At 38.8% G+C, this 27,761-nt stretch overlaps 1 protein-coding gene across 28 annotated transcripts in view; it reads right to left on the bottom strand.

The window, feature by feature from the left end:
- Gphn (gephyrin) overlaps nucleotides 1–27,761 on the bottom strand; it is a 532,330-nt gene that overhangs the window by 15,232 nt on the left and 489,337 nt on the right. For all 28 annotated transcript variants that reach the window (XM_087554592.1, XM_087554602.1, XM_087554605.1 and 25 more), the window contains 3 exons: nucleotides 12,456–12,543; nucleotides 5,577–5,650; nucleotides 543–607 (listed from right to left, as the gene is read on the bottom strand). In XM_087554592.1, the coding sequence (XP_087410718.1) occupies nucleotides 543–607; nucleotides 5,577–5,650; nucleotides 12,456–12,543 (227 nt within the window). The remainder of the gene's footprint in view (nucleotides 1–542; nucleotides 608–5,576; nucleotides 5,651–12,455; nucleotides 12,544–27,761) is intronic.

Here is a 27,761-nt window from a genome sequence, read left to right as displayed (position 1 = left end):
TTGAGGTGGGAGTGGGAACATCTTCACAGAAGCAGGGGGAGGAAGGAGAGAGTATGTGAGAGGGAAGAAAGGGGATAACATTTGAAATGTAAATAAATAAAATATCCAATAAAAATAAGTAAATATTTTAAAAAAGAAAAAGTCTTGCCAATGTAGCCCATGCTGGTGTAATTTCATGATCTCCCTGCCTCAGCCACCTAAGTGCTAGAATTACAGATATGCATTGGCACACCTTATAATATGTGATCTGGTATTTGCATGTTTGACAGTACTTCTAGTTGTGAGATCTAAGTGAGAATTCCCACTTACATTGGGTTATCATCTGAGGGTAAGGACTGTGCCCTGGAAGAATACTGTGGTTTGACCAGCTATCAGTCCATCTTATAGCTGAAGAACTAGGCTCAGAGAAGGTATGATTTGCCAATTATAAGACCATTCAGATTATAAATCAAGTGATGCTCATGAGAAGCTGGTTATATAAATGTCCAAATTTTTTGGTCATTTTTCTAGAAAAAGGAGAAAATTAGTTCGATGATTCTTACCTGGTAGTGCAAAAATAATTTTTCTTACACCATCAATATCCAAAGTTGCAAATGTTGTTGGCAAGCTAGAAACAAAAAAGAGTGTTCTTGTTTGTAATTGCTGGGTAACAGAAGAGGTAACTCGAGAGCTCTAGTTTTCTTGTTGAATGATTCACTTACCATAGAAAACACTGTTCTAGGGACTTGATTTTAAACCTTCCTACTTGTAAACAATTGCTTTAATAACACGTACTTTCAAGTATCTGAACTTCCTAATTTTCTGTACTGTACTTTTTTTTTTCCCGTGCCATAGGAACATATTCCAAATTCTGATTTTTCCAAAAGTCCATCCCTTTATTCAGTGATATTTATAATATTTTTGTTGAAGATCTCAAACAGTCCTCTTATTATCAGAATACTACCCGATAAATCATTTCTAAGTGTCTTTGTTCAAGATAAATACCTCTGATCTTAATTATTTTTAAAAGATTTATTTTTTATTTTCTGTGTATGAGTATTTTACTGCATGTATGCATGTGCACCACATACATGCAATGACTGAGGAGGTCAGAAGACTGCATCGGACCCTCTGGCATTTATGCTATGGATAGCGGCGAGGGACCATGTGGGTACTAGCATCTGAACCTGGGTTCCCTGCAGGAGCAGCCAGAGCTCTCCAGCCCCTTATATTTTAAAAACAACATTCAGCAATATCCATAAAACCCCTCCCACTTATCAAAGATGCTTTTGAACTATAGATAAAAATCTTTGGCTAGAACAAAGTTAAAGCAACTATTTTCAAGATTCTGACATAAACTCCCATGGGAAATTTGAGAGGGCTCTGTGGTATGAATAGGTAGTTGAGAACAGTAATTTTTTTTCTATTGTCACATTGAATTTGTCTGTAAAAATTATATATGAATTAAACCTGGGTGATGCAAGCTTCTCAGGGACCATGAAAACTTCCCAAGAGGCAAAAATTAATTATTTTATGCACTAAATTATGTTTTTTTAAAAACTTATTTACTATGGGAGTGTTTGTGTTACAACTTATGTATGGAAGTCAGAGAACCACTTCTGGGAGTCTATTCTCCCAAAAAGGGGATTAAAATTAGCTCATCAGTCTTGACAGCAAATGCCTTTCCCTGCTGATCCATTCACTGGCTTCTTGGGTTGATCTTTAAAAACAGACCTTTCAGCTGTGTGGTTGGTGGTGGTACAAGCCTTTAACCCCAGCACTCTTGAGGCAGAGGCAGACCTATCTCTGAGGAACAAAGCAAGTTCCAGGACACCCAAGGCTGTCTAGAGAAAACTTGTCTTGGGAAACCAAAACCAACCAACCAACCAAAACCAGACCTTTTACTTATTACTGTTTACTGTGACATAGCAACAGTAGCATTTTGAATGATTTTTAGCTCATTATTCTGTTATAACAGTGATGTCAGATTCTAATCATAAGGACACTGGGCTGCTTTATAAAGTATAACTGTGCTTCTCACTTCTGTTCTTCCATATGTGCAGAGTGATATCATCAATAATGATAGTATCAATTATTATTTAAGAGTAATATTTATGTATCATTATTTTATATGTTTCACAGCAGTAGCAAAAGATGAAATTTGCCATAGTATCTAGTAGATGAGAAAACTGAAACTCAAAGATATGAAAAATTTGACTCAACCTCACTTAGCTACTAAGATTTTGTAAAGATAAAGATTTTGAACCAAAGTCATTTTAACTTTAAGGTTCATGTTAGGTAAAGTCAGAAGGTATAATCTATACTAATAGAGTTAGTACTTGGCAGACTTTGGGACCTCTGTTTCTATTATTATTTTGTTAAGCCCCTGATGGTTTGCAGTGTAGTAGAAGATTAGATTATGTGTTGGCAACTTAGCAATGATTATTACTGTTTGACAAGATAATATCCCAGATATTATGTTCTGAGAACAATGACATTGTTATTGGCAGGTCTGTTTAATGCTTTGCTACGTATCTTTTCCTTTATATTTTTAAGATCTATCTCCCTTCTGCCCTCCATTCCTCTCTTCTTCCTTTCCTGCTTCTCCCCTCTCTCGAGACCTCCTTTCTGTCTCTGCTTCCCTCCATGTACTGGGTACATGACATGGTACTGGGGATCGGAACTCAGATGGCTATGCTTTTGCTGCAAGCACTTTACTGACTGAGCCATCTCTAGTTGCCTGAGTATCTTTTTCTTTAAAACCAAAGACAATTATTTTTGGGATGTTCTGTATGTGGAAAGGGCAAAGCTAACTTATTTGATTTTCTTTCTTTTTGTTCCACCAGTAAGGAGAAGAGATAACCTACAAGTTCTTACATTTAGATAAGTATAATATTCTGGTCAGTTAAGGGGAGACCACTTCAATTTCTAACCACTCTGTTGTGGCAAAGTAGCTCATGGATAATTGTATTTAAAGTTAATGTCAAGTATAAGGACACTTTAAAATTTGTTTTAAACACCAAAGAGCTAATTTCTTCAAAGGTACTCACTTAAAAAAGATTTACTTACAACAGAACATTTTATACCCAGGCATTACTATACAAGTATCTGGTTGCTGGAAGTGTGTTAGGTCTGGAAAGCCATTTTCTTAGAATTCAACACATAATGCTTATTCTGAAATCAGAATTAACAGCATTTATACAGTGATTGAGGTCCCAAACTGGAAGGATTTTAGGGGGAGAAGAAACAGGCTTAACTGAAGTGCCTCCTGAGATGAGAGTGGTAAAGAAGGAGTACAAACACCACCACTACAAGCTGTGTCTAATTCTTCACAGCTGAAAACAAGCGGTATCAGTGTCCTTCCGCACAAAGTGAAAAACAAATGTACATTTGAGAGGAGTGACAAATACAGTGACGTGATTTTGAGATGTCTTCTGTGCTCTGATCAAAACACTACTGTTCAAAAGTACTGGGGAAAGGCTCAGTATACAATATTAGCACATGACAGGCCATTATTTAGTTATTTTATGCCTGTGCATGTACATGCCGGCATGATGTGGAAGTCAGAGGACACTGCAGGACTCAGGGTCTTCCTCTTCCCTTCCACCAAATGGGTTCTGGGGATTGAACTCTGGTCATCAGGCTTGTTTACCTACTAAGCCATCTCAATGGCCCAAGATGTTTTTATTTATTTTTATTTTTTAATATATTTTTTGGATTTTCCAAACAGGGGGTTTCCCTGTGTAGTCCTGGCTGTCTTAGAACTCTGGTAGTAGCCCAGGATGGCCTTGAATTTGGAGATCCATCTGCTTCTGCCTCCTATGTGTTGGGAGCAAAAGTGTGTGCCATCATCACCTGGCCCAAAATGTTATTCTTAATAGAATGACCCAAATCCCATAGTTTCAATAACATAAGGGCTTTTCCTGCAATAGATATATTGGGGCACAGTCATAACCATGTACAGACAAAGACTGCCAAGGATCTTATGAAACTGAGAATACCATAGGGTTAATTGTGGTTTTTAAAAAAGATTTATTTTATGTATATGAGTGTTTTGCTTGCATATATGTCTGTGCACCATGTGTGTGCATGCCTTGTGTCTACACAGGCCACAAGACAGTGTTAGATTTTCCTAGTTGCAGATGGTTGTGAACACCAGGTAGGCACTGGGAACAGCAAGAGTAGCTTGTGCTGTTGACGACTAAACCATTCTTCTAGGTCTTTTAGGGATAATCTTAGCTTTGTACTAAATAAGGCTAAATTATGAGGGTAAAGCCTAGTCCTTGTCCTAGAACTGTAACCCAGTGCTAACAATCCTGAGTGACCTTAGGAGAGCAGGCTGGTATTGACTTACAGCAATGCTAAGCTTCCATGCCACTCTTTCTCATAGTTCATATGAGCCCTTATCAGAGTATAACCCTGAACGAAAGTATCATTACTGTTTCCTGTGACACACACTGAGGTAGGAATAGGTGCTCAAATTTACTGAGTGCCAGGATCTAAGATGGCAGCTTTATTGCCTGAAGACCATGTGTATTTTAGTAATATTACTATTGGTCATTTTTGAGGATTTACCACTGTAGGGCCTTCTCCCACCAATTCTTTCTAGTTTTAGGAAATGTGAAAATCTTCCTGTATGGTTTTTTCACTTTCTTCTGGGATAGAATGGGAAGCAATGTTAAACACCATTATGAAGTATTTATGTGAAGAAAAAGCAGTTGAGCCTGAATCTAAGTTTTTACAGGTAACAGAGAAACATGTTCAATACAACCTAAGAAAGCAACCATTCTATCTACTAGACAAGAAACATGATCTATTTTCTCCAACAAGTCAATGGCAAAAAATAAAAACCAAAACCAAAATCACACCAAGATAACCACCACCACCACTAACACCCTGAACCCCAAATCTAATAACAAAGGGTTCAGGGGGAAATAAACATTTAATAGTGATTTAATCACTAAGAGCAATGAATGGACTTTACTTGAATCACAAATTAGAACAATTATAAAACAAAAAGCATTCTTTCTCTTGACATTTTGGATGTTAGATAATAATACAAAACATTTTCTTAGAAAAGACAATATTATTGCATTCATGTAAGACAATGTTCTTACTCTTATGACCTATCAAAATGGCAAGCTATTTAAAATCAGCTTTAAAATATTCTAGCCACCTTCCCCCACAAAAAGAGGTTGGGAATTGATGAAGCAAATAGAAATGCATGCTGGTAGTTACTGACTTCAGTAATGGACATGTGTTTGGGCTCAGTATTTTTCTACTTCCCTATATGTTTGAGAATTCTCATGCTAAACTATTTTAAGAAAGAATGAAGGTATGAGGAGAAAGAGAGGGAAAGGCATTAAACATACTATTTAAAAGGAGACAAAGTTAGAAAATTTCTTTGCTTTGTTGCTACCAAACTCATTGATTCAGAAAATGAAATCTTATTTCAAACTGGAACTGTACACATGAAAAGGAGTCTAGTACTAAATATTTTTAATTAAGACAAGAAAAAGTATAAAACAGAGCATTTAAGACTTGATTAGTTAAAGCAATCCAAATAACCCTATAGAGTAGTTAAATTATTTTCATACCCTGGCTTCATAAAAACCCTGCCAAAATGGATCTGAGCATGAAGATCGATGTCCAGCACCTGCTTGAGATAGTCCTGCAAATATTAAAGACAGTCGTTTTATTTTCAAACACTTTAAATTAGACTTTTAAAACATCAATGACAATAAAATTGACTTATGATCAAAACATAAACATAAAACATCTTTGCTGTTTTAATGAAGTTGATATGCTAATCTCAACTGATCATTCCTCACTCATTCTCTTACTCATTTAATAATTATTTTGGGGTGCTCTGTGTATGTAGAGTATCAGTGGAGGCTCAAGGGGATATAAGCCAAACAAAGGAGGTCATTTCCCTGCCTTTCTAGAAAGCACATTGTAGAGGCAGAGGCTGTGCCATAATACTGGTAATCCCAGCACTTGAGAGGAGGATGTGGGAGAATCACAAGTTCAAGGCCAGCCTGGGCTATATAGTAATAATTTGTCTTAAAAATGAAAACATAAAGAAAATTTTAGTCTAGTAGAGGAAGCCAGATAATAACTAGAATACACATAATAATGTTTTTATTTGAAGAGTTTTTGTCTCTGAGATAACATTTTATGACCCAGAAAGGCCATTAATAAAGAAGTCTTTAAAAGCTATGGTTGGTGTGGCACAGTTACAATAGTGGTACAAATGTTATAGGGTATAAGTTCTGGATATAAATAAGTTCCATATTGGCAGTAAATTCTTTGAACTTTGAAAATGCTATTTTATTGTTTTCTGGGTTCTCTCATTTATGTAGAAATGATTTCTGCCAGTTTTATCTTTTCTTTTGAGGTGGAATGCCCTGGTGAGATTTGCTGTTGTAATAGATTTTCAGTAGGATTACCAAGGTATGGTTTCTTTGTAGCTTCTGGAAATCCCTGGCTTGTTGTCTTTTTTTTTAGTTTTGTCAGGGTTAGGGAGATAGTTTAGGCAGTAAGTTGACTGCTGTGCAAGCTGGAGGAACTGAGTTTGTATTCCCTGCTCCCATAAAGAAAGCGAGGCTCAATGGTACATAGCTGTAAGTCCAGCTCTGAGGAGGCAGAGGCAGGCAGACCCTTGGTGCTTGCTGGCCAGTCAAGCCAGTTAAACTGCTAAGCTCCTGGTTCCCTGTGCTAACTCAAGTAAAAACAAACCAACAAACTTACGCGCATGTTCTCTTCTTGAACTTTATTTTTATATGCCAAGACTTTATCATATTTGTTTTATCTGCTTTCACATTTTCTATTGTGTTTCTAAACTCATTTCAGTTTCTAAGGTTCTTATTTTGTTACTTTTTCTGAGATATGTAACAGCTTTTAGAGATTCATGTGAGAAATATAAATATCAGTTTCACTTCTGGGGCTCTTTCATGAAAATGTCTTCTCTCAATTTTAAGTCATTTTGCTAGAAAGCTCTAGGTAATGATATATTCCTACAGAAAAAAAATTGTGTTTTGAAGAAGAGCATTGCCCTTCTTTAAGAGTTTAAGCTAAAAGACTGAGGTATTTTCAAGATAACCATCTTCTATGAAAAACTGAATTGTTTTCTTTCTTTCCTTCTTTCCTTTCTTCTTTTGAGACGGTCTTACCAGCAGCCCTGGCTGTTATGTAACTTGCTATACAGACCAAACTGCCCTGAAACTCACATAGATGGCTACCTCTGATTCCCAAGGGTTGGGTTAAAAGTGTGCACCACCATGTCCAGCTAAACCTCGGATTCTAAAGAATTATGAAAAAATTTTCATTAGCTTCTAGTTAGTCTTTTATGCTTAGCTTCTTGACCTTTTTTGTCATACCTCCTGCCCCAACACCACCTTGAGGATTTATGATTCCTTCCTTCCTTCCTCCCTTCCCTCCTTTTTTTTTTTCTTTTTTATGAGAAAAGCCACTGTTATCTATTTAAGTAGCTGAGGCTGGCTTTGAATTCAAGATCCTTCCTCAGACCCTCCCACAGCACCCCTCTGTGAAATTAGAGGAAGATACTACTAATCTCAGCAAATGTTTCCAAAAAGGATATAATGGTCAGGCATGGCCTTGAAACAAGGAGAGTATATTATATGTTTTTTACCAGATGACAACAACCCTCCACAAATGGATTAACAAAATAGATGCCATTTGTGGTTCATATTACAGTGGAAACAGCCAGGCACCAGGAGAGGTGCTAGGAAGGTAGGCGAGAGGATTAGGAAAGGCCATTGTAGGAGAAGTAGTGATCTATTTAGCTAAGCCCTGCAGAGTAAGAGGGATTCAGGCATGCAAAATGTTGAGGAAAGGGAGTGAATTGTATCATTTTAAAAGTAATTTTCAAGGTAAGGAAATAGGCTAATAGATAGGCCTGACAGAAAGTTAACTAGTGAATAATCATCAGATACTTAGTTTTTATGTAAGATATAATACTAAATCATTGATTCCTAACTGTAGTTTAAGTGAACAAATTTTTAATATGTAATTTTCTGATTTTTGTATGCTATGGAAATCTCAAAACTTGAGAAGTGACTTTCATTTGCCTTGTTTTATAAAAACCATGCCTAAACAAAGCCTTAGGTATAATTAAATTTTAGTTAATTCAATGTTAGTGAACTTGTGGTAGTGGTGGTGGTGTGTGGTGTAATGGAAATGCATGTGGATGCTAGAGAACACACCATTTAAGAGAGTTATGGAGAGGAGAGGAGGGGGAGAAAGCACATGGGTGTAAGTGTGCAATCATGCTAGGAAGCACATGTATCAGTCAGCAGACAACTTGAGGGAATCGACTCTATTCTTCCACCAGGCGTGTCCTGAGACCCGCACTGGGTCAGCAGGCTTCAAAGCATGCTCTCCTACAGGTTGAGGCACTTCACCGTTCCATGTCCACCTTAGGTTTTAAGTGAGGTTATCACTGAGCCTGGAGCTCACTGGTGTGGGATCCATCTCCACAGCTGTGGTATACAGTGTGCTGCTGGCACTTACACTGTAGTACCCGAGATCTGAATTCAGGTCCTTACGCCTGTGTTACAGCACTTTACTGACTGAGCCCCTCACCACCCACTGCAACTTTGATATTAATTAATGTTTTCCTACAACATGAAAATTATTTTCACATAATCTTCCTGTTTGGTTTATACTTATTTTGTTTCTGATTAAAGAAGCACAACAAAGAACACAGATCCCTTACATATGAAGAGTGAAACCTGTCCCAAAATTGCTATTTATAAGCAAAGTACAAAAAAGATTTATTTATATTTTTTGTGTATCAGTGTCTTCCCTGCATGTATACTTGTGCCTGTGAAGGCCAGAAGAGGGCATGAGAGCCTCAATTATAGTTACAGACTTTGGATAACATGTTGGTGCTGTGAGCCAAACCTGGGTCCTCTAGAAGAGTGGCCAGTGCTCCAACACACACACGGATTTCAGTCTAGCCCTTATGTTCATTTTCAAGATTTTTTCCTTTTTCTGTTGTTGATGGTGGTGGTTTGAAAAATTAGGTAACTTTTTAGCCTTCTAAAGTTTAGACTTAAGTTTAAGAGAAAAAAAAGTTAGAATACTTTTACATTTAAAATTATCTCCAGAGTTCCTAGAGGGCCCCTAGAATGCCATAGATTGGTTTTTGCATCTTATAAGGAGAGACAATGAAAACAGTTAGGCTTATTTGATATGCTATTCATGGGAGGAGCTGCAGGTCTGAGAGGAGATGCTCACTTGGCCCTAGGTTAGATCCTTACAGTAAAGTGGTATTAACACACATATCAGAAACTGTGACTGTTAAGCCTTATATCAATATCAATTTGATCGGACTGATGAATGCCTAGGAGATTAGTCAAGCACACCTCTAGGAGTACTCACTAATTGAGAAAATCGTGCTTTGACCTTGAATACCAAGAGAAAGAATAACAGGGAAAAGGAAGAAGACGCCATCATGTGCAGGCCTCTCTGCTTCCTGGACACCCTGATGTGAGCTGTTCTGTTCCATAAAGACCTCTTTACCACGATGGACTGAAACCATGACAACAACAGCTATAATAAAGTCTTTCTCCCTTACATTGTTTGTATCAGATATCTTATGAAAGTGATAAAAAGTGATTAACATTGTTTGATTTACATGAACTCTCTATATATTTGATAGATAAAACTTCTGTAATTTTACTACCAGAGGAACATTCACCAAGACTCCTCAGTCAGATTTCCTGCATTTCCCTAAAACCCTAAGATCAGAAGTATATGCTTTCACACCTGGCTGGTCAGACTTATGAAGGTGTCACCCTAAAAGAGATTTCACATAGTTCTGACAACTTGCCAGACCGCCCTGAAGGAGAGCTTGGAACTAAATAATGAGTCAGTGATGGGTGGGACCATATCTTGACAGGACTGTTTAGTTTTACAAACATCTTGTCTTGTATTTAAACTTGGACTTCATGTCAAGATTTACAGTCAGGAGGTCACTGGACCTATTTACTACTCTCAATGTGATCGTGCTGTGTAAATTTCCTTTTCCTGCTTTTCATCATTGCTTGTTTAAACTAGTCTACTGAAGAAAGTGACTGAACCTTGATTGTTAGTGTTGCCGGGGCCCAGGCTCTGACCCTAGCAACTCCGGTAACTCTCTGGGAGATAAGGACAATGATCAAGTCCGCAAGTCCTGGGTATAGTTTGAGATATTCTTATCTTAAAATCTTTCCTGGTGAATTAAAGTTCTAGTGTCAGAATCTTGAAACAGATAGTAAAATAATACCAGTGTGCCTAATTATATTAGTTTTAGTTTCTTCTAAATAAAACTCTAAAGTAGATGATATGTTTGTTAGCACTCATAGATTAGATTCAGAAGTGTGCATCTTATGCTTACAACATTTTCGACATAACTGCCATGCTGGTGTGCACATAAGGTTTTGCCTCTGTAGAAGTGTAAGGAAAGACAAACATTAGGTCTGCCCAGCACCATTCTCTCACAACTAGCTCCTTAGAAACTAAAGTAAGGGGTTGGGGATTTAGCTCAGTGGTAGAGCGCTTGCTTAGGAAGCGCAAGGCCCTGGGTTCGGTCCCCAGCTCCGGGAAAAAAAAGAACCCCCCCCCCAAAAAAAGAAGAAACTAAAGTAAATTCTGTATACTATAATTCCTGAAAATACATTTAGGGTACGGGTCTCATAATATTAAGAGCAACTTGATAATGAAAACACGCTGCAAATCATTTCCTATAGCGCTCCCACAGCACAAATTCCAAATGTCACCTTTGGATTTCATGAAAGTCTGTACTGTATTCTCTACCTGGTGCTAAAGGCTTGTGGGAGACTTGGAGGAAAGACTCACACAGCTAATTATGTGCAGCAAGAATACCTACCCACACTAGTGACACTTCCCTTCCAGCTACGATCTGAAATAGTAGCCTTAGATTGAGAGTCTCTTCTTTATGGGTCTTGGAAGCTAAAATTCTGTTCTCAAAAGAGTCTGACACCAAAGTTGTGAATGAAAATGCAGGTATTTTCCGTTCAGGTTACTGAATTTGTCAGAGACAAAAGAATTCACAGACCAGGGTCAGGTTGTAAGTTTAGACCATTTTGCAACTGTAGGGGGCAGGGTCCAAGATCATATAATTATATATTATATATACTCTAGCTCCTAGAAAATATTAATTTAAAAACCAGGCATGGTGGCACATCTGTATATCACTTTAGAGCTAGAAGCAGAAGGACCAAAATTCAAGATGATCCTTTGCTTTATAGCAATTACAAGGGTAGCCTGGGCTACAGGAAACCCTGACTCAAAAAAGAGGAAAATATGATTTTATTAAAACTGTTATGACATCATAATTTTAAATTTTAAGTCATTATTATGAGATATGAAAAAATTTAGAAATAGACAAAACATTTCTAAAGTATTTTTGAGACAAAACATAAATTTGATTATAGCAAGGAATATTTTACTTTAATAACATTATTCAATGGGTCTAATAATCATAAGCTAACATTTCATTAAGACATACAAACTTAGTGATATGACAGTGCTTAATCTGAGATTTATATAAGATTAAGACATACAATGTACAAAATACTTAGGCATATAAAGTCATACATGTGTATATTTTTCATAGTGATCATCAGTCATTTATGAGTTGCATAAAGGAGAATGGAACCTCTTCATTTGGTTCTTCTTGTTGGGAGGGGGGCTGAAGAATATATGGTAGGTGAGATGGTTGCCTCTGTGAGGTCATGTTCAGATTGAAGAGAGGTGGATCTTTATTTTGGGCATAAATATAACAGATAAAGGAGGTCCCAATGTAAAATTAAGTGCAAAACAAAGTATGAGCAAAAAGCACTCTACAGTTTGTGGGATTTCCCAGAATGCTTCTGATATAAACACCCTGATTAATTAAATTAAATGCCGTCTTTTTTTCTTTAGAAAGAACAGCACTTTCTGAAGCCTTCATGCTGTTGACTTTGTGGGAGTCTGATAATGAATACCAGATCCCTACTTAGTGTTAGTGTTTATGGTCAGCATAAACTGTCAACGTGACACAGCCTAGACTTACCTGAAAAAGGGGTCTCAGTTTTCTTTATCAGGTTGCTCTGTGGGTATTTCTGCAAGGGATGGTCTTAAATATTGATGTCGGAGAGCCCAACCAAAAGGTGATACTATTCTCTAGCCAGGTGGTCCTGGGCTAAGGAAGCTAGCTCAGCATGAGCCTGCAAATAGCATTCCTTAATAGTTTCTGCTTCGAGTTTCTGCTTGAGTTCCTGCCTTCACTCCCTTGAATGATGGACCTGGAGGTGTAAGTCAACACATTCTTTCCATCTCTGTGTTGCTTTGGGTCAGAGTGTTCTACTATAGCAACAGAAATCAAATCAAAACACTACCAAACCACAATAGTGGATCAAAGGTAAAATCATAAAGTGACTAAGTCCCATGAGCTTATTTTTCCATACCTTTTCCCCCATGGATACACCTCCTGACGTGATGATGACATCAGCACGGCTGATACCCTCATTCAAGGCATTGAGTAAGTCATCTGGGCTGGAATAATAAAGACAAATATGTTAACACAGAAAGAAATAAGCAGTGCTAACTGAAAACTACTTTATAAATGCTATTGGTTTCATTATTGTGAGCATAACAATGTCTTTGTGTGAAATGAGAATCAAACGGGTCTCTACAGTTAAGAGTGTATGTTAACATGGAAAACAACCTTGTACAATGCTGAAGGAGTAGCTACTGGCACTTTCACGGGCCTTTTTGTTCAAAGAGTGCAGTAGAGGAGAGAGTGGGGTGCTGGAGGATGTCTGGAGTATTTTGGTTTGCCCACAAATGTCCCAAGTGCTGAAAGTCACATGTCCTGGAGTGCCTGCGCATACAAGTCACCCTAAGTGTTGGCAGGATCCCACAAGACTTTTTAGAGAAAGTCAGGTGTGGTGGTTCATGCCCATTATATCAGCATTCATGAAGGCTTGGCAGAAGTGATTAGGTAGGATAAGAAGATTTTGGAGTTCCCTCAAGCTTGAAAATATGGAGTCTGTCAATAGGAAGTGGAAGGGGGGAACCCCAAGTACTATGAAGAGCTAATAGGATCTTATTGGGAAAAGGAAAGGAAGGAAAAAAAGAAGGAAGGCTGCATGAGCTACTGGGTGAGGGTAAAGGACAGGATGAGTACTGGGGATGGAGGACAATCATACTCCTTTTAGCAAAGAAGGCAAGTAAGTGCAGCAGCCCCTCCCCTCTGTGCGGGAAGTCGTTCTTTCTCTATATCCAGCTCACACTAGCCTTTCCTGAAGAGAGTAGTGTTTACTATCTGTCTGTCCTTCCTGGACATCTGACATCTGAGAAGAGGGTAAGCCTGTTTTCTCATTTTCTAGGTTTGGCTCAGTCCGCCCATAGCCTAGACCCTGTTCTTTCTTTTGAGTTCCGTGTGGTAACACTATAACCTCCCCAGAGTTCCTCTTTTGCTTAAGGTCACTTGAATAAAAAGTTTTTGACTATAAAGAAATCTTTTATAGTGACTGAACATGTTCCCCAAAGCTCCCATGTCTGTGAAGCTGGATATCCAGTCGCTTTAATGAACTACTTGATAAAGGAGAGAAAGAATGCTACTGATGCCAGATGGATTGAGACTGCTGACCTTAAATCCTGGTGCTGCTACTTGCTAAATGTTAAACCTTAGACAATAAAAGAAAAAGAAAAAAAGAACCTATGTGATCACCTAATCACCAATGGTCCACATGAAAAATTAGTTTGCAGAAGAAAATTACAAGAGATTTTTGTCCCAAATTCTTACTGTAGTTTATCTTGTTTTAAAGAAAATGCTCAAGGCTATTTTCCGCCTTGTGGCTAATAGATCAGTAGTTTCTGAGTTTGGAAATGCCAGCTTGTCTAGCATCACAGCTGGGCCCATCATCTGGGTTCTGTTCTTCTCCATCTTTCTGTTTCCCATCTCTGACTACTTGTGTAGCACACTTGTGGTGATCAATGTGATGGCTTAATAGATTCAGATATGGAACGACTAGAGGACTTGCACTTTCACTTATGTTGCATGGTACACTGGATGGATATTATGCCAGTTTTATAGAAAAAGAAAGTGATATTGAGGGATCAAGATAATGTTAGAGTGAGCAGAAGAGTAGGGGACAGCATTGGCTGGAACTATGCTTTTTACAAACTCATTAAGCATTGGTTTCACCCAGCCCAAGGAAAAATAGTTGTAAGGGTTTTATTTTGATGAAATATGATATATAATAAAAGGAAGAGTATCAATAGATTGGATTCTTGTGTAAAAGCACAAAAAAGAATATGGAGTAGACAAAGGTAAAGATTTGCCTGGAATTTCTATCAAAAACTGCATAGATGAATGGTTTAGGATAGCTATGGGAAATGACTCTGAACCCTAAAATCTGATGGAAACAAATATTTTGATTAGACATAACTTATGGACTTGTTTACAAGCCATGACTTTCCTTTCCTTTTAGGATTCATTTAAATTATAAAACATTTTCATCTTAAAATATTAACAAATGTGACTATTTCCCTATGTTTTATCTGCTTTATAGTTCTTTCACCAGACTTCTTAAACTTTGTTTTGCGTCTGCTTATGCATCTCTAATTGGTCTTATAGTTACAAGGCTTGGACTGGCCTTTTATACCCTACCACTAGTGTTGATATTCATCTTAAAAAAGCCAACTTATTTATTTATTTATTTATTTATTTATTTATTTGTTTGTTTGTTTGTTTGTTTGTTTGTTTATTTATTTATTTATTCATTTAGTGGCTTGGTGGCAGACACTCTTACCTGCCGTGCCATCTCACTGTTCCCTGACTTTTAAACTTTTAACTAATAAAAACTGAGTTTGCTTTTGAAGATCAAGATATTAACTTAAATAATGAGATAAATGGCATTAAAATAATAGACATTGCAGAAGAAAGAAAACTTCCCAATTTTCTCAGTTTATTAAATAGATATGAGAATATATTAATTTTTCAAGGATCAGATAGTAAAACCACAAAACATAATTTGTCCTGATACTTAAGATATAATTCTCTATGTATAATCAACTGACACTTGAGAAATAAAATTAATGACAATAATGCTCATGCTTTAAAAGAACGATATACTTACTTCCGCACCTATGACTGATTTCAAAATGCTGTTATATAAGCAGGATAGGAGCTGGTACTGAAGTTGACAGACATAGCGAGATAGTCAAGGTCATGTTGTTTTCATTTAAATTATTCTTCTAAGTGACCATAATATTACTCATATTGTGAAAGACACATCATTCTTTAGAGTCTCCCTTCAGGCAAAAGCTGTCAATATGTATAAATCTTACTTGAATATGAGGAATATCACAGTGTCAAGTATGACGGGACTCCTCTTTATATAATGGTGAATAAAAACGTATTAGTAAAAATGAAATAGTGAATATATCTGATTATGAGAATCACTATCTAAGAGTAAAACAACAAAGGTTACTAGATGGGATGAATTCCAAAATAATAAAGAATAAAAGAGAACAAACAGTTATCTATCTGAAGCCAAGCAACAACAGAGCCAGGAGAAGACAATAAAGTTGTATAAATGGTAGTGAAAGTTGAGATGGAAGCGAAATCCTGCTAATCACTCATGTAAACTTTCTACTGAAGCAAAACATCTCAAGAATATGCAAGATAGGGCTTTGGATTTTAAGCTCAAGTTCTATTTTATTGTTAATTATAAGAAAATGCATTAAGAGGTCAGAGACAAAACTAACTGGCAAGTGTAAATAAGCAAAACTGCAGGGAGGTTGACACTAGCATCAAAGTTAAAACCAGGAGCAAGGGCCCACCCCTGCCCACATCCCTGGCCCAAGAGGAAACTGTATACGGCCTCTGGGTTCCCATGGGAGAGGGCCAAGGAGCGGCAGGACCCCTGCGCCTGAGAAACCGCCGGAACCTGAAAGGACAGACCAGATAAACAGTTCTCTGCACCCAAATCCCGTGGGACGGAGAGCTAAACCTACAGAGAGGCAGACAAGCCTGGGAAACCAGAAGAGACTGCACTCTGCACACATCTCTGACGCCAGAGGAAAACACCAAACGCCATCTGGAACCCTGGTGCACGGAGGCTCCCGGAAACGGCAGCGCAGATCTTCCTGGTTGCTGCCGCCGCAGAGAGTTCATAGGCAGCACCGCACGAGCAAACTTGAGCCTCGGGACCACAGGTAAGACCAACTTTTCTGCTGCAAGAGACCTACCTGGTGAACTCAGGACACACTGAGGCAAAATTCCTCTAGGACCGGGCACTTCCTGTGTTTACCTGGAGTCCCAAACCCGAGGATCCCGGCCCGCAGCAGCTCTCTGCTCCCAGACCCCGAGGGAGAGAGACCTCACCGCCTGGTCAGGTGGGCACTCCTGAGGCTGCAGAGTGGAAGAGACCACCAACACTGCCCACCCCTGCCCACATCCCTGGCCCAAGAGGAAACTGTATACGGCCTCTGGGTTCCCGTGGGGGAGGGCCCAGGAGCGGCAGGACCCCTGCGCCTGAGACACTGCCGGAACCTGAAAGGACAGACCAGATAAACAGTTCTCTGCACCCAAATCCCGTGGGAGGGAGAGCTAAACCTACAGAGAGGCAGACACACCTGGGAAACCAGAAGAGACTGCACTCTGCACACATTACTGATCCTAGAGGAAAACACCAAACGCCATCTGGAACCCTGGTGCACGGAGGCTCCTGGAAACGGCAGCGCAGATCTTCCTGGTTGGTGCCGCCACGGAGACCTCGTAGGCAGCACCCCACGAGCAAACTTGAGCCTCGGGACCACAGGTAAGACCAACTTTTCTGCTGCAAGTGACCTGTCTGGTGAACTCAAGACACAGGCCCACAGGAAAGCTAAAGGCCTGTAGATAGGAAAAACTACACGCCCGAAAGCAGAACACTCTGTCCCCATAACTGGCTGAAAGAAAACAGGAAAACAGGTCTACAGCACTCCTGACACACAGGCTTATAGGACAGTCTAGCCACTGTCAGAAATAGCAGAACAAAGTAACACTAGAGATAATCTGATGGCAAGAGGTAAGCGCAGGAACCCAAGCAACAGAAACCAAGACTACATGGCATCATCGGAGCCCAATTCTCCCACCAAAGCAAACACGGAATATCCAAACACACCATAAAAGCAAGATCTAGTTTCAAAATCATATTTGATCATGATGCTGGAGGACTTCAAGAAAGACGTGAAGAACTCCCTTAGAGAACAAGTAGAAGGCTACAGAGAGGAATTGCAAAAATCCCTGAAGAAATTCCAGGAAATCATAAATAAACAAGTAGAAGCCCATAGAGAGGAGTCAAAAAATCCCTGAAAGAATTCCAGGAAATCATAAATAAACAAGTAGAAGCCCATAGAGAGGAGTCAAAAAAAATCCCTGAAAGAATTCCAGGAAAACACAATCAAACAGTTGAAGGAATTAAAAATGGAAATAGAAGCAATCAAGAAAGAACACATGGAAACAACCCTGGATATAGAAAACCAAAAGAAGAGACAAGGAGCTGTAGATACAAGCTTCACCAACAGAATACAAGAGATGGAAGAGAGAATCTCAGGAGCAGAAGATTCCATAGAAATCATTGACTCAACCGTCAAAGATAATGTAAAGCGGAAAAAGCTACTGGTCCAAAACATACAGGAAATCGAGGACTCAATGAGAAGATCAAACCTAAGGATAATAGGTATAGAAGAGAGTGAAGACTCCCAGCTCAAAGGACCAGTAAATATCTTCAACAAAATCATAGAAGAAAATTTCCCTAACCTAAAAAAAGGGATACCCATAGGCATACAAGAAGCCTACAGAACTCCAAATAGATTGGACCAGAAAAGAAACTCCTCCCGTCACATAATTGTCAAAACACCAAACGCACGAAATAAAGAATGAATATTAAAAACAGTAAGGGGAAAAGGTCAAGTAACATATAAAGGCAGACCTATCAGAATCACACCAGACTTTTCGCCAGAAACTATGAAGGCCAGAAGATCCTGGACAGATGTCATACAGACCCTAAGAGAACACAAATGCCAGCCCAGGTTACTGTATCCTGCAAAACTCTCAATTAATATGCATGGAGAAACCAAGATATTCCATGACAAAACCAAATTTACACAATATCTTTCTACAAATCCAGCACTACAAAGGATAATAAATGGTAAAACGCAACATAAGGAGGCAAGCTATACCCTAGAAGAAACAGGAAACTAATCGTCTTGGCAACAAAACAAAGAGAAGAAAAGCACACAAACATAACCTCACATCCAAATATGAATATAACAGGAAGCAATAATCACTATTCCTTAATATCTCTCAACATCAATGGCCTCAACTCCCCAATAAAAAGACATAGATTAACAAACTGGATACGCAATGAGGACCCTGCATTCTGCTGCCTACAGGAAACACACCTCAGAGACAAAGACAGACACTACCTCAGAGTGGAAGGCTGGAAAACAGCTTTCCAAGCAAATGGTCAGAAGAAGCAAGCTGGAGTAGCCATTCTAATATCAAATAAAATCAATTTTCAACTAAAAGTCATCAAAAAAGATAAGGAAGGACACTTCATATTCATCAAAGGAAAAATCCACCAAGATGAACACTCAATCCTAAATATCTATGCCCCAAATACAAGGGCAACTACATATGTAAAAGAAACCTTACTAAAGCTCAAAACACACATTGCACCTCACACAATAATAGTGGGAGATTTCAACACCCCACTCTCATCAATGGACAGATCATGGAAACAGAAATTAAACAGAGACATAGACAGACTAAGAGAAGTCATGAGCCAAATGGACTTAACAGATATTTATAGAACATTCTACTGTAAAGCAAAAGGATATACCTTCTTCTCAGCTCCTCATGGTACTTTCTCCAAAACTGACCATATAGTTGGTCAAAAAACGGGCCTCCACAGGTACAGAAAGATAGAAATAATCCCATGCGTGCTATCAGACCACCACGGCCTAAAACTGGTCTTCAATAACAATAAGGGAAGAATGCCCACATATACGTGGAAATTGAACAATGCTCTACTCAATGATAACCTAGTCAAGGAAGAAATAGAGAAAGAAATTAAAAACTTTTTAGAATTTAATGAAAATGAAGGTACAACATACCCAAACTTATGGGACACAATGAAAGCTGTGCTAGGAGGAAAACTCATAGTGCTGTGTGCCTGCAGAAAGAAACAGGAAAGAGCATATGTCAGCAGCTTGACAGCAAACCTAAAATCTCTAGAACAAAAAGAAGCAAATACACCCAGGAGGAGTAGAAGGCAGGAAATAATCAAACTCAGAGCTGAAATCAACCAAGTAGAAACAAAAAGGACCATAGAAAGAATCAACAGAACCAATAGTTGGTTCTTTGAGAAAATCAACAGGATGGATAAACCCTTAGCCAGACTAACGAGAGGACACAGAGAGTGTATCCAAATTAACAAAGTCAGAAATGAAAAGGGAGACATAACTACAGATTCAGAGGAAATTAAAAAAATCATCAGATCTTACTATAAAAGCCTATATTCAACAAAACTTGAAAATCTGCAGGAAATGGACAATTTCCTAGACAGATACCAGGTACCGAAGTTAAATCAGGAAGATAAACCAGTTAAACAACCCCATAACTCCTAAGGAAATAGAAGCAGTCATTAAAGGTCTCCCAACCAAAAAGAGCCCAGGTCCAGACGGGTTTAGTGCAGAATTCTGTCAGACCTTCATAGAAGACCTCATACCAATATTATCCAAAATATTCCACAAAATTGAAACAGATGGAGCACTACCGAATTCCTTCTATGAATCCACAATTACTCTTATACCTAAACCACACAAAGACCCAACAAAGAAAGAGAACTTCAGACCAATTTCCCTTATGAATATCGACGCAAAAATACACAATAAAATTCTGGCAAACCGAATCCAACAGCACATCAAAACAATCATCCACCATGATCAAGTAGGCTTCATCCCAGGCATGCAGGGGTGGTTTAATATAAGGAAAACCATCAACGTGATCCATTATATAAACAAACTGAAATTCAACACAACTTCATGATAAAAGTCCTGAAAAGAATAGGAATTCAAGGCCCATACCTAAACATAGTAAAAGCCATATACAGCAAACCAGTTGCTAACATTAAACTAAATGGAGAGAAACTTGAAGCAATCCCACTAAAATCAGGGACGAGACAAGGCTGCCCACTCTCTCCCAACTTATTCAATATAGTTCTTGAAGTTCTAGCCAGAGTAATCAGACAACAAAAGGAGGTCAAGGGGATACAGATCGGAAAAGAAGAAGTCAAAATATCACTATTTGCAGATGATATGATAGTATATTTAAGTGATCCCAAAAGTTCCAGCAGAGAACTACTAAAGCTGATAAACAACTTCAGCAAAGTGGCTGGGTATAAAATTAACTCAAATAAATCAGTAGCCTTCCTCTACACAAAAGAGAAACAAGCCGAGAAAGAAATTAGGGAAAGAACACCCTTCATAATAGTCCCAAATAATATAAAGTACCTCGGTGTGACTTTAACCAAGCAAGTGAAAGATCTCTACAATAAGAACTTCAAGCCTCTGAAGAAAGAAATTGAAGAAGACCTCAGAAGATGGAAAGATCTCCCATGCTCATGGATTGGCAGGATTAATATAGTAAAAATGGCCATTTTACCAAAAGCGATCTACAGACTCAATGCAATCCTCATCAAAATACCAATCCAATTCTTCAAAGAGTTAGACAGAACAATTTACAAATTCATCTGGAATAACAAAAAACCCAGGATAGCTAAAACTATCCTCAACAATAAAAGGACTTCAGGGGGAATCACTATCCCTGAACTCCAGCAGTATTACAGAGCAATAGTGATAGAAACTGCATGGTATTGGTATAGAGACAGACAGATAGACCAATGGAACAGAATTGAAGACCCAGAAATGAACCCACACACCTATGGGCACTTCATTTTTGACAAAGGAGCCTAAACCATCAAATGGAAAAAGGACAGCATTTTCAGCAAATGGTGCTGGTTCAACTGGAGGTCAACATGCAGAAGAATGCAGATCGATCCATGCTTATCACCCTGTACAAAGCTTAAGTCCAAGTGGATCAAGGACCTCCACATCAAACCAGATACACTCAAACTAATAGAAGAAAAACTAGGGAAGCATCTGGAACACATGGGCACTGGAAAAAATTTCCTGAACAAAACACCAATGGCTTATGCTCTAAGATCAAGAATCGACAAATGGGATCTCATAAAACTGCAAAGCTTCTGTAAGGCAAAGGACACTGGTTAGGACAAATCGGCAACCAACAGATTGGGAAAAGATCTTTACCAATCCTACAACAGATAGAGGCCTTATATCCAAAATATACAAAGAACTCAAGAAGTTAGACCGCAGGGAGACAAATAACCGTATTAAAAAATGGGGCTCATCCCGGAAAGAGCGGCGCAGATCTTCCCGGTTGCTGCCGCCGTGGAGAGGACTTAGGCAGTACCCTACGAGCAAACTTGAGCCTTGGAACCACAGGTAGGACCAACTTTTCCCCTGCAAGAAACCTGCCTGGTGAACTCAAGACACAGGCCCACAGGAACAGCTGAAGACCTGTAGAGAGGAAAAACTACACTCCCGAAAGCAGAACACTCTGTCCCCATAACTGGCTGAAAGAAAACAGGAAAACAGGTCTACAGCACTCCTGAAACACAGGCTTATAGGACAGTCTAGCCACGGTCAGAAATAGCAGAACAAAGTAACACTAGAGATAATCTGATGGCGAGAGGCAAGCGCAGGAACCCAAGCAACAGAAACCAAGACTACATGGCATCATCGGAGCCCAATTCTCCCACCAAAGCAAACACGGAATATCCAAACACACCAGAAAAGCAAGATATAGTTTCAAAATCATATTTGATCATGATGCTGGAGTACTTCAAGAAAGACATAAAGAACTCCCTTAGAGAACAAGTAGAAGCCTACAGAAAGGAATCGCAAAAATCCCTGAAAGAATTCCAGGAAAACACAATCAAACAGTTGAAGGAATTAAAAATGGAAATAGAAGCAATCAAGAAAGAACACATGGAAACAACCCTGGACATAGAAAATCAAAAGAAAAGACAAGGAGCTGTAGATACAAGCTTCACCAACAGAATACAAGAGATGGAAGAGAGAATCTCGGGAGCAGAAGATTCCATAGAAATCATTGACTCAACTGTCAAAGATAATGTAAAGCAGAAAAAGCTACTGGTCCAAAACATACAGGAAATCCAGGACTCAATGAGAAGATCAAACCTAAGGATAATAGGTATAGAAGAGAGTGAAGACTCCCAGCTCAAAGGACCAGTAAATATATTCAACAAAATCATAGAAGAAAACTTCCCTAACCTAAAAAAAGAGATACCCATAGACATACAAGAAGCCTACAGAACTCCAAATAGATTGGACCAGAAAAGAAACACCTCCTGTCACATAATTGTCAAAACACCAAACGCACAAAATAAAGAAAGAATATTAAAAGCAGTAAGGGAAAAAGGTCAAGTAACATATAAATGGAGACCTATCAGAATCACACCAGACTTTTCGCCAGAAACTATGAAGGCCAGAAGATCCTGGACAGATGTCATACGGACCCTAAGAGAACACAAATGCCAGCCCAGGTTACTGTATCCTGCAAAACTCTCAATTAACATAGATGGAGAAACCAAGATATTCCATGACAAAACCAAATTTACACAATATCTTTCCACAAATCCAGCACTACAAAGGATAATAAAGGGTAAAGCCCAACATAAGGAGGCAAGCTATACCCTAGAAGAAGCAAGAAACTAATCGTCTTGGCAACAAAACAAAGAGAATGAAAGCACACAAACATAACCTCACATCCAAATATGAATATAACAGGAAGCAATAATCACTATTCCTTAATATCTCTCAACATCAATTGCCTCAACTCCCCAATAAAAAGACATAGATTAACAAACTGGATACGCAATGAGGACCCTGCATTCTGCTGCCTACAGGAAACACACCTCAGAGACAAGGACAGACACTACCTCAGAGTGAAAGGCTGGAAAACAACTTTCCAAGCAAATGGTCAGAAGAAGCAAGCTGGAGTAGCCATTCTAATATCAAATAAAATCAATTTTCAATTAAAAGTCATCAAAAAAGATAAGGAAGGACACTTCATATTCATCAAAGGAAAAATCCACCAAGATGAACTCTCAATCCTCATCTTCGATTGGTTTATATACAAGTGTGCAATTTCTAGGCTTGAAAGTAAAATGATGCTATCTGGTGCTGGATAGAGAGCCTTATTTTTTATTATGGCAGCTTGCTATTTTTGTAACATGGTGATTTGGTTGAACACAATAAAGTACAGTAGTAACTGATCTCCCCCTCTTCCTGGATGAGTGAGGAGATGATTAAATGTTGATGTCAGAATCCATGAGCATATTCAGATGAGCTTCTGCTTCTGTTGAAAAGGATGCTGTGTTTGATTGTGGTCCGAAGCTTTGAAGCACTACTTGGCATCTCCTTCCTTGGAGGTCTCACTGTTTAAACATAACAGATTTGATAGCTTGTTGGTAAGGTGAGGTCCAGCTTGTCTCCACTAGGTCATCTTCATGTGAATCCGGTGGTTATACGGTTTTGTTCTAGGGATATTTCATTTTTTTAATAACGGTTTTAGCGGACATTCATGGAGAGAATGAATCCTTAGAAGTGTGCCACTAGTGAAAGGAAATCCTGTCTAGAGTATGTTTCTTTACAAAGCTGTGTCACACCATCCTTTGGGCCCTCTGCTGGAAAAGTAGAATCAAGTCTCAAATAATGCCTTTTAAATTGTATCCTCTAGTATTATAGATGTAGGACAGTACTGTATCATACCTCTGTGGATGTAAAATAGCTTGTACCTGCTTTATGATACCTAGTAGTGACTGTGCTTTATCAGAGCTGTTTTTAATGATGTTGCTCAGAATGTTTTCTTTCCAGATGATGATTGAGAAGCTAATTTAAAAAAAAATGGTGCCAGGTACCACAAGAGTAACAGAACTGTGCTGTTTTCTCGGGTTTTGTTTTTTTACTTTTTTTTTTTTAATGGAGTGTGCTGGATGTCTCTACAGTTTTGTTCAGATGACTGCAGAACCTGGAAAAGCTGTTGCTGCTGTTGATGCATAACACACTGCTATTATTGGTCTTTTTATATAAATATAAATATATATATACAGATATATAATTTGAATTTTTTGAAACTTTACCTGTGCTGTCAACTTTCGAAAAAAGTATCCCCGTTTACTGTGTTGAGTTGGCACTGTACAGAAATTAACAGCCATATTGGTCTAGAAATGTTGAACTTAAGTTTTTTCCATTTGTACAGGGGTAACACACTGTATTAAATATGTAAGGTCTTATATACGTGGGTTTGATTACAAAAACTAATAAAGTATTCTCTAAATTAAAAAAAATAGCATATAAAAAATGGGGTTCAGAGCTAAACAAAGAATTCACAGCTGAGGAATGCTGAATGGCTGAGAAACACCTAAAGATATGTTCAACATCTTTAGTCATAAGGGAAATGCAAATCAAAACAACCCTGAGATTTCACCTCACACTAGTGAGAATGGCTAAGATCAAAAGCTCAGGTGACAGCAGATGCTGGCGAGGATGCGGAGAAAGAGGAACACTCCTCCATTGTTGGTGGGATTGCAGACTGGTACAACCATTCTGGAAATCAGTCTGGAGGTTCCTCAGAAAATTGGACATTGAACTGCCTGAGGATCCAGCTATACCTCTCTTGGGCATATACCCAAAAGATGCCCCAACATATAAAAAAGACACGTGCTCCACTATGTTCATCGCAGCCTTATTTATAATAGCCAGAAGCTGGAAAGAACCCAGATGCCCTTCAACAGAGGAATGGATACAGAAAATATGGTACATCTACACAATGGAATATTACTCAGCTATCAAAAACAACGGCTTTATGAAATTTGTAGGGAAATGGTTGGAACTGGAAAATATCATCCTGAGTGAGCTAACCCAAACACAGAAAGACGTACATGGTATGCACTCATTGATAAGTGGCTATTAGCCCAAATGCCTGAATTACCCTAGATGCCTAGAACAAATGAAACTCAAGACGGATGATCAAAATGTGAATGCTTCACTCCTTCTCTAAAAGGGGAACAAGAATACCCTTGGCAGGGAAGGGAGAGGCAAAGATTAAAACAGACACAGAAGGAACACCCATTCAGAGCCTGCCCCACATGTGGCCCATGCATATACAGCCATCCAATTAGACAAGATGGATGAAGCAAAGAAGTGCAGACCGTCAGGAGCCGGATGTAGATCGCTCCTAAGAGACACAGCCAGAATACAGCAAATACAGAGGCGAATGCCAGCAGCAAACCACTGAACTGAGAATAGGACCCCCGTTGAAGGAATCAGAGAAAGAACTGGAAGAGCTTGAAGGGGCTCGAGACTCCATATGTACAACAATGCCAAGCAACCAGAGCTTCCAGGGACTAAGCCACTACCCAAAGACTATACATGGACTGACCCTGGACTCTGACCTCATAGGTAGCAATGAATATCCTAGTAAGAGCACCAGTGGAAGGGGAAGCCCTGGGTCCTGCTAAGACTGAACCCCCAGTGAACTAGATTGTTGGGGGGAGGACAGCAAGGGGGGGGGATTATGGGGAGGGGAACACCCATAAAAAAGGGGAGAGGGGAGGGGGAATGTTTGCCCGGAAACCGGGAAAGGGAATAACACTTGAAATGTATATAAGAAATACTCAAGTTAATAATAATAATAATAATAATAAAAAACCAAAACAACCAGGAGCAAGGAGGGGGAGGGGCCACAGTTACAGCAAAGCTGATGTAAAGCTGACAGCATCTGCAACTAATGCGTCATCCCACGTGCTTTTATCCAGGCTCGGCAACTGCCGTACCAATCCTTTTATAAGGTAGCACTCAGTAAATGTGCCAGATTAATCCTGGTTTTAAATCAATCTCTCTAATAGTAGCTTTGGGAATAAACAATTATATGACATTACAGCAAATAACAGTTTCTGAGAATGGAAAGAGAACATACCATTTAATATTTTTATAATGATAAATGGCACTTTCTTTGAGAGGGAACTAAGTAATGTGAAATAAAATTGCGCATTCACATGTCTGAAAGGCTATTATATAAAAGATGGAGCTTATTTTAGAAGAAATAGAGATTTGGCTTAGCATTATAGAAATACACCCTGACTGTAATAATAATAACATATAAGAAGAAAATGTGCTGCCTCATAAAAAAGATTTTTCCTAGTAAAATAAAACAAAACCATGGTGACTAGTTGCAAAAGATTTTCCTTAACTTTCTTAATGAGTGAAAGACTGGTCTAGGTAACATTAGGTGTGGTGGTGCACACCTTTAATGCCAGCACTTGGGAGGCAGAGACAGGTGATCTCTGAGTTAGAGGCCAGCCTGATCTACAGAGATAGTTCCAGGACAGCCAGCGCCTCACAGAGGAACTCTGTCTCAAAAACAAAACAAAACAAACAAATAAATAACTCCCTCCAAAACCAGCCCCCAAAACATTCTGAGCTTATAAGAATATTGAAAATTATATAAACTGTTTTCTCTCATAATATGAAGCATAAAGGGAGAAAGTGATTTGAACACTGCAATAAGAAACTGTTATGGGTCATACTGTTTTTCTTTTCAATTTTTTTGGGAGATACACACATACATTAATACATATACATACATTCATACATACACACACATGCAGACAGATGATGTGATAAAGAAAACAGATGATTTTCAATTAACTAATGTGTTCCTATCAAATTTTGATATAGTTTAAAATAAAACATTTTTATTTGTATTTTGAACATATTTGTATGGTACCTGCTATATACTAAAGGTTGAAATGTTATAACAAAAACATATGTGTCTGTGTCTTTTTATACTGTATAAAGATGTGTCTCTGTCTTTCTCACTTGCCCAAGGCACCTTTCTGTAGCAGCTAATCATTAACTGCTCGACGCTCCAGATGGGTCACATGCACGCACCTGCCCAAGAGCTATTTGGATTCATGAATGAAAGACACAGATGCATGTGCGCGCACATGCACACACACATCACACACTGCCAGACTGTCTTGACCTGCCAGCTACTCAAGTAATAACATGGAGACATTTTATTAATTTTGAATGCTTCTGACCTTAGCTTAGCCTTGTTCCAAACTTGCTCTTAAACTAATCTATGTGCATGTTGAGTGTGGAGACCTTAAATTGATGTACATTGTCTCCATCCATTGCTCTCACTCTTTATATGGAGGAAGGGTCTCTCAATTAAACCCAGAGTTCACCAATTGCCTAGGCTAGACCCTATATCTGAAGAGACCAGACACTTCAGAAACCAGACCCAGAGACCCCTGAGTGGGAACTGATCTCAGTGTCCTTTCTCTGATGACTAGCTTTCATGGTAACTGAGGCATTATGTAATGTTACAAAGGAGGGAAGCAGCCAACAGTCCTAATTAGCTATGACACCTATGAACCACATCAATGGCCAGAATAGCACGATAACCCTAAGGGTTGGGTAGTGGCACACATATCTTGGCAGTAACCAACAGCTCTCTAATTGGACTTAAAACCCACTCAACAAGAGACAAACCATGCCTGGTATTAGAAACCTAGTTAGTTACTAGGTGCTAGTAAAGTCAT

This window comes from Rattus norvegicus, chromosome 6, assembly GCF_021556685.1.
Source record: "Rattus norvegicus strain SHRSP/BbbUtx chromosome 6, alternate assembly SHRSP_T2T, whole genome shotgun sequence".
Classification (NCBI taxonomy): Eukaryota; Metazoa; Chordata; class Mammalia; order Rodentia; family Muridae; genus Rattus; species Rattus norvegicus.
This window is presented reverse-complemented; position numbering and strand designations above follow the sequence as displayed.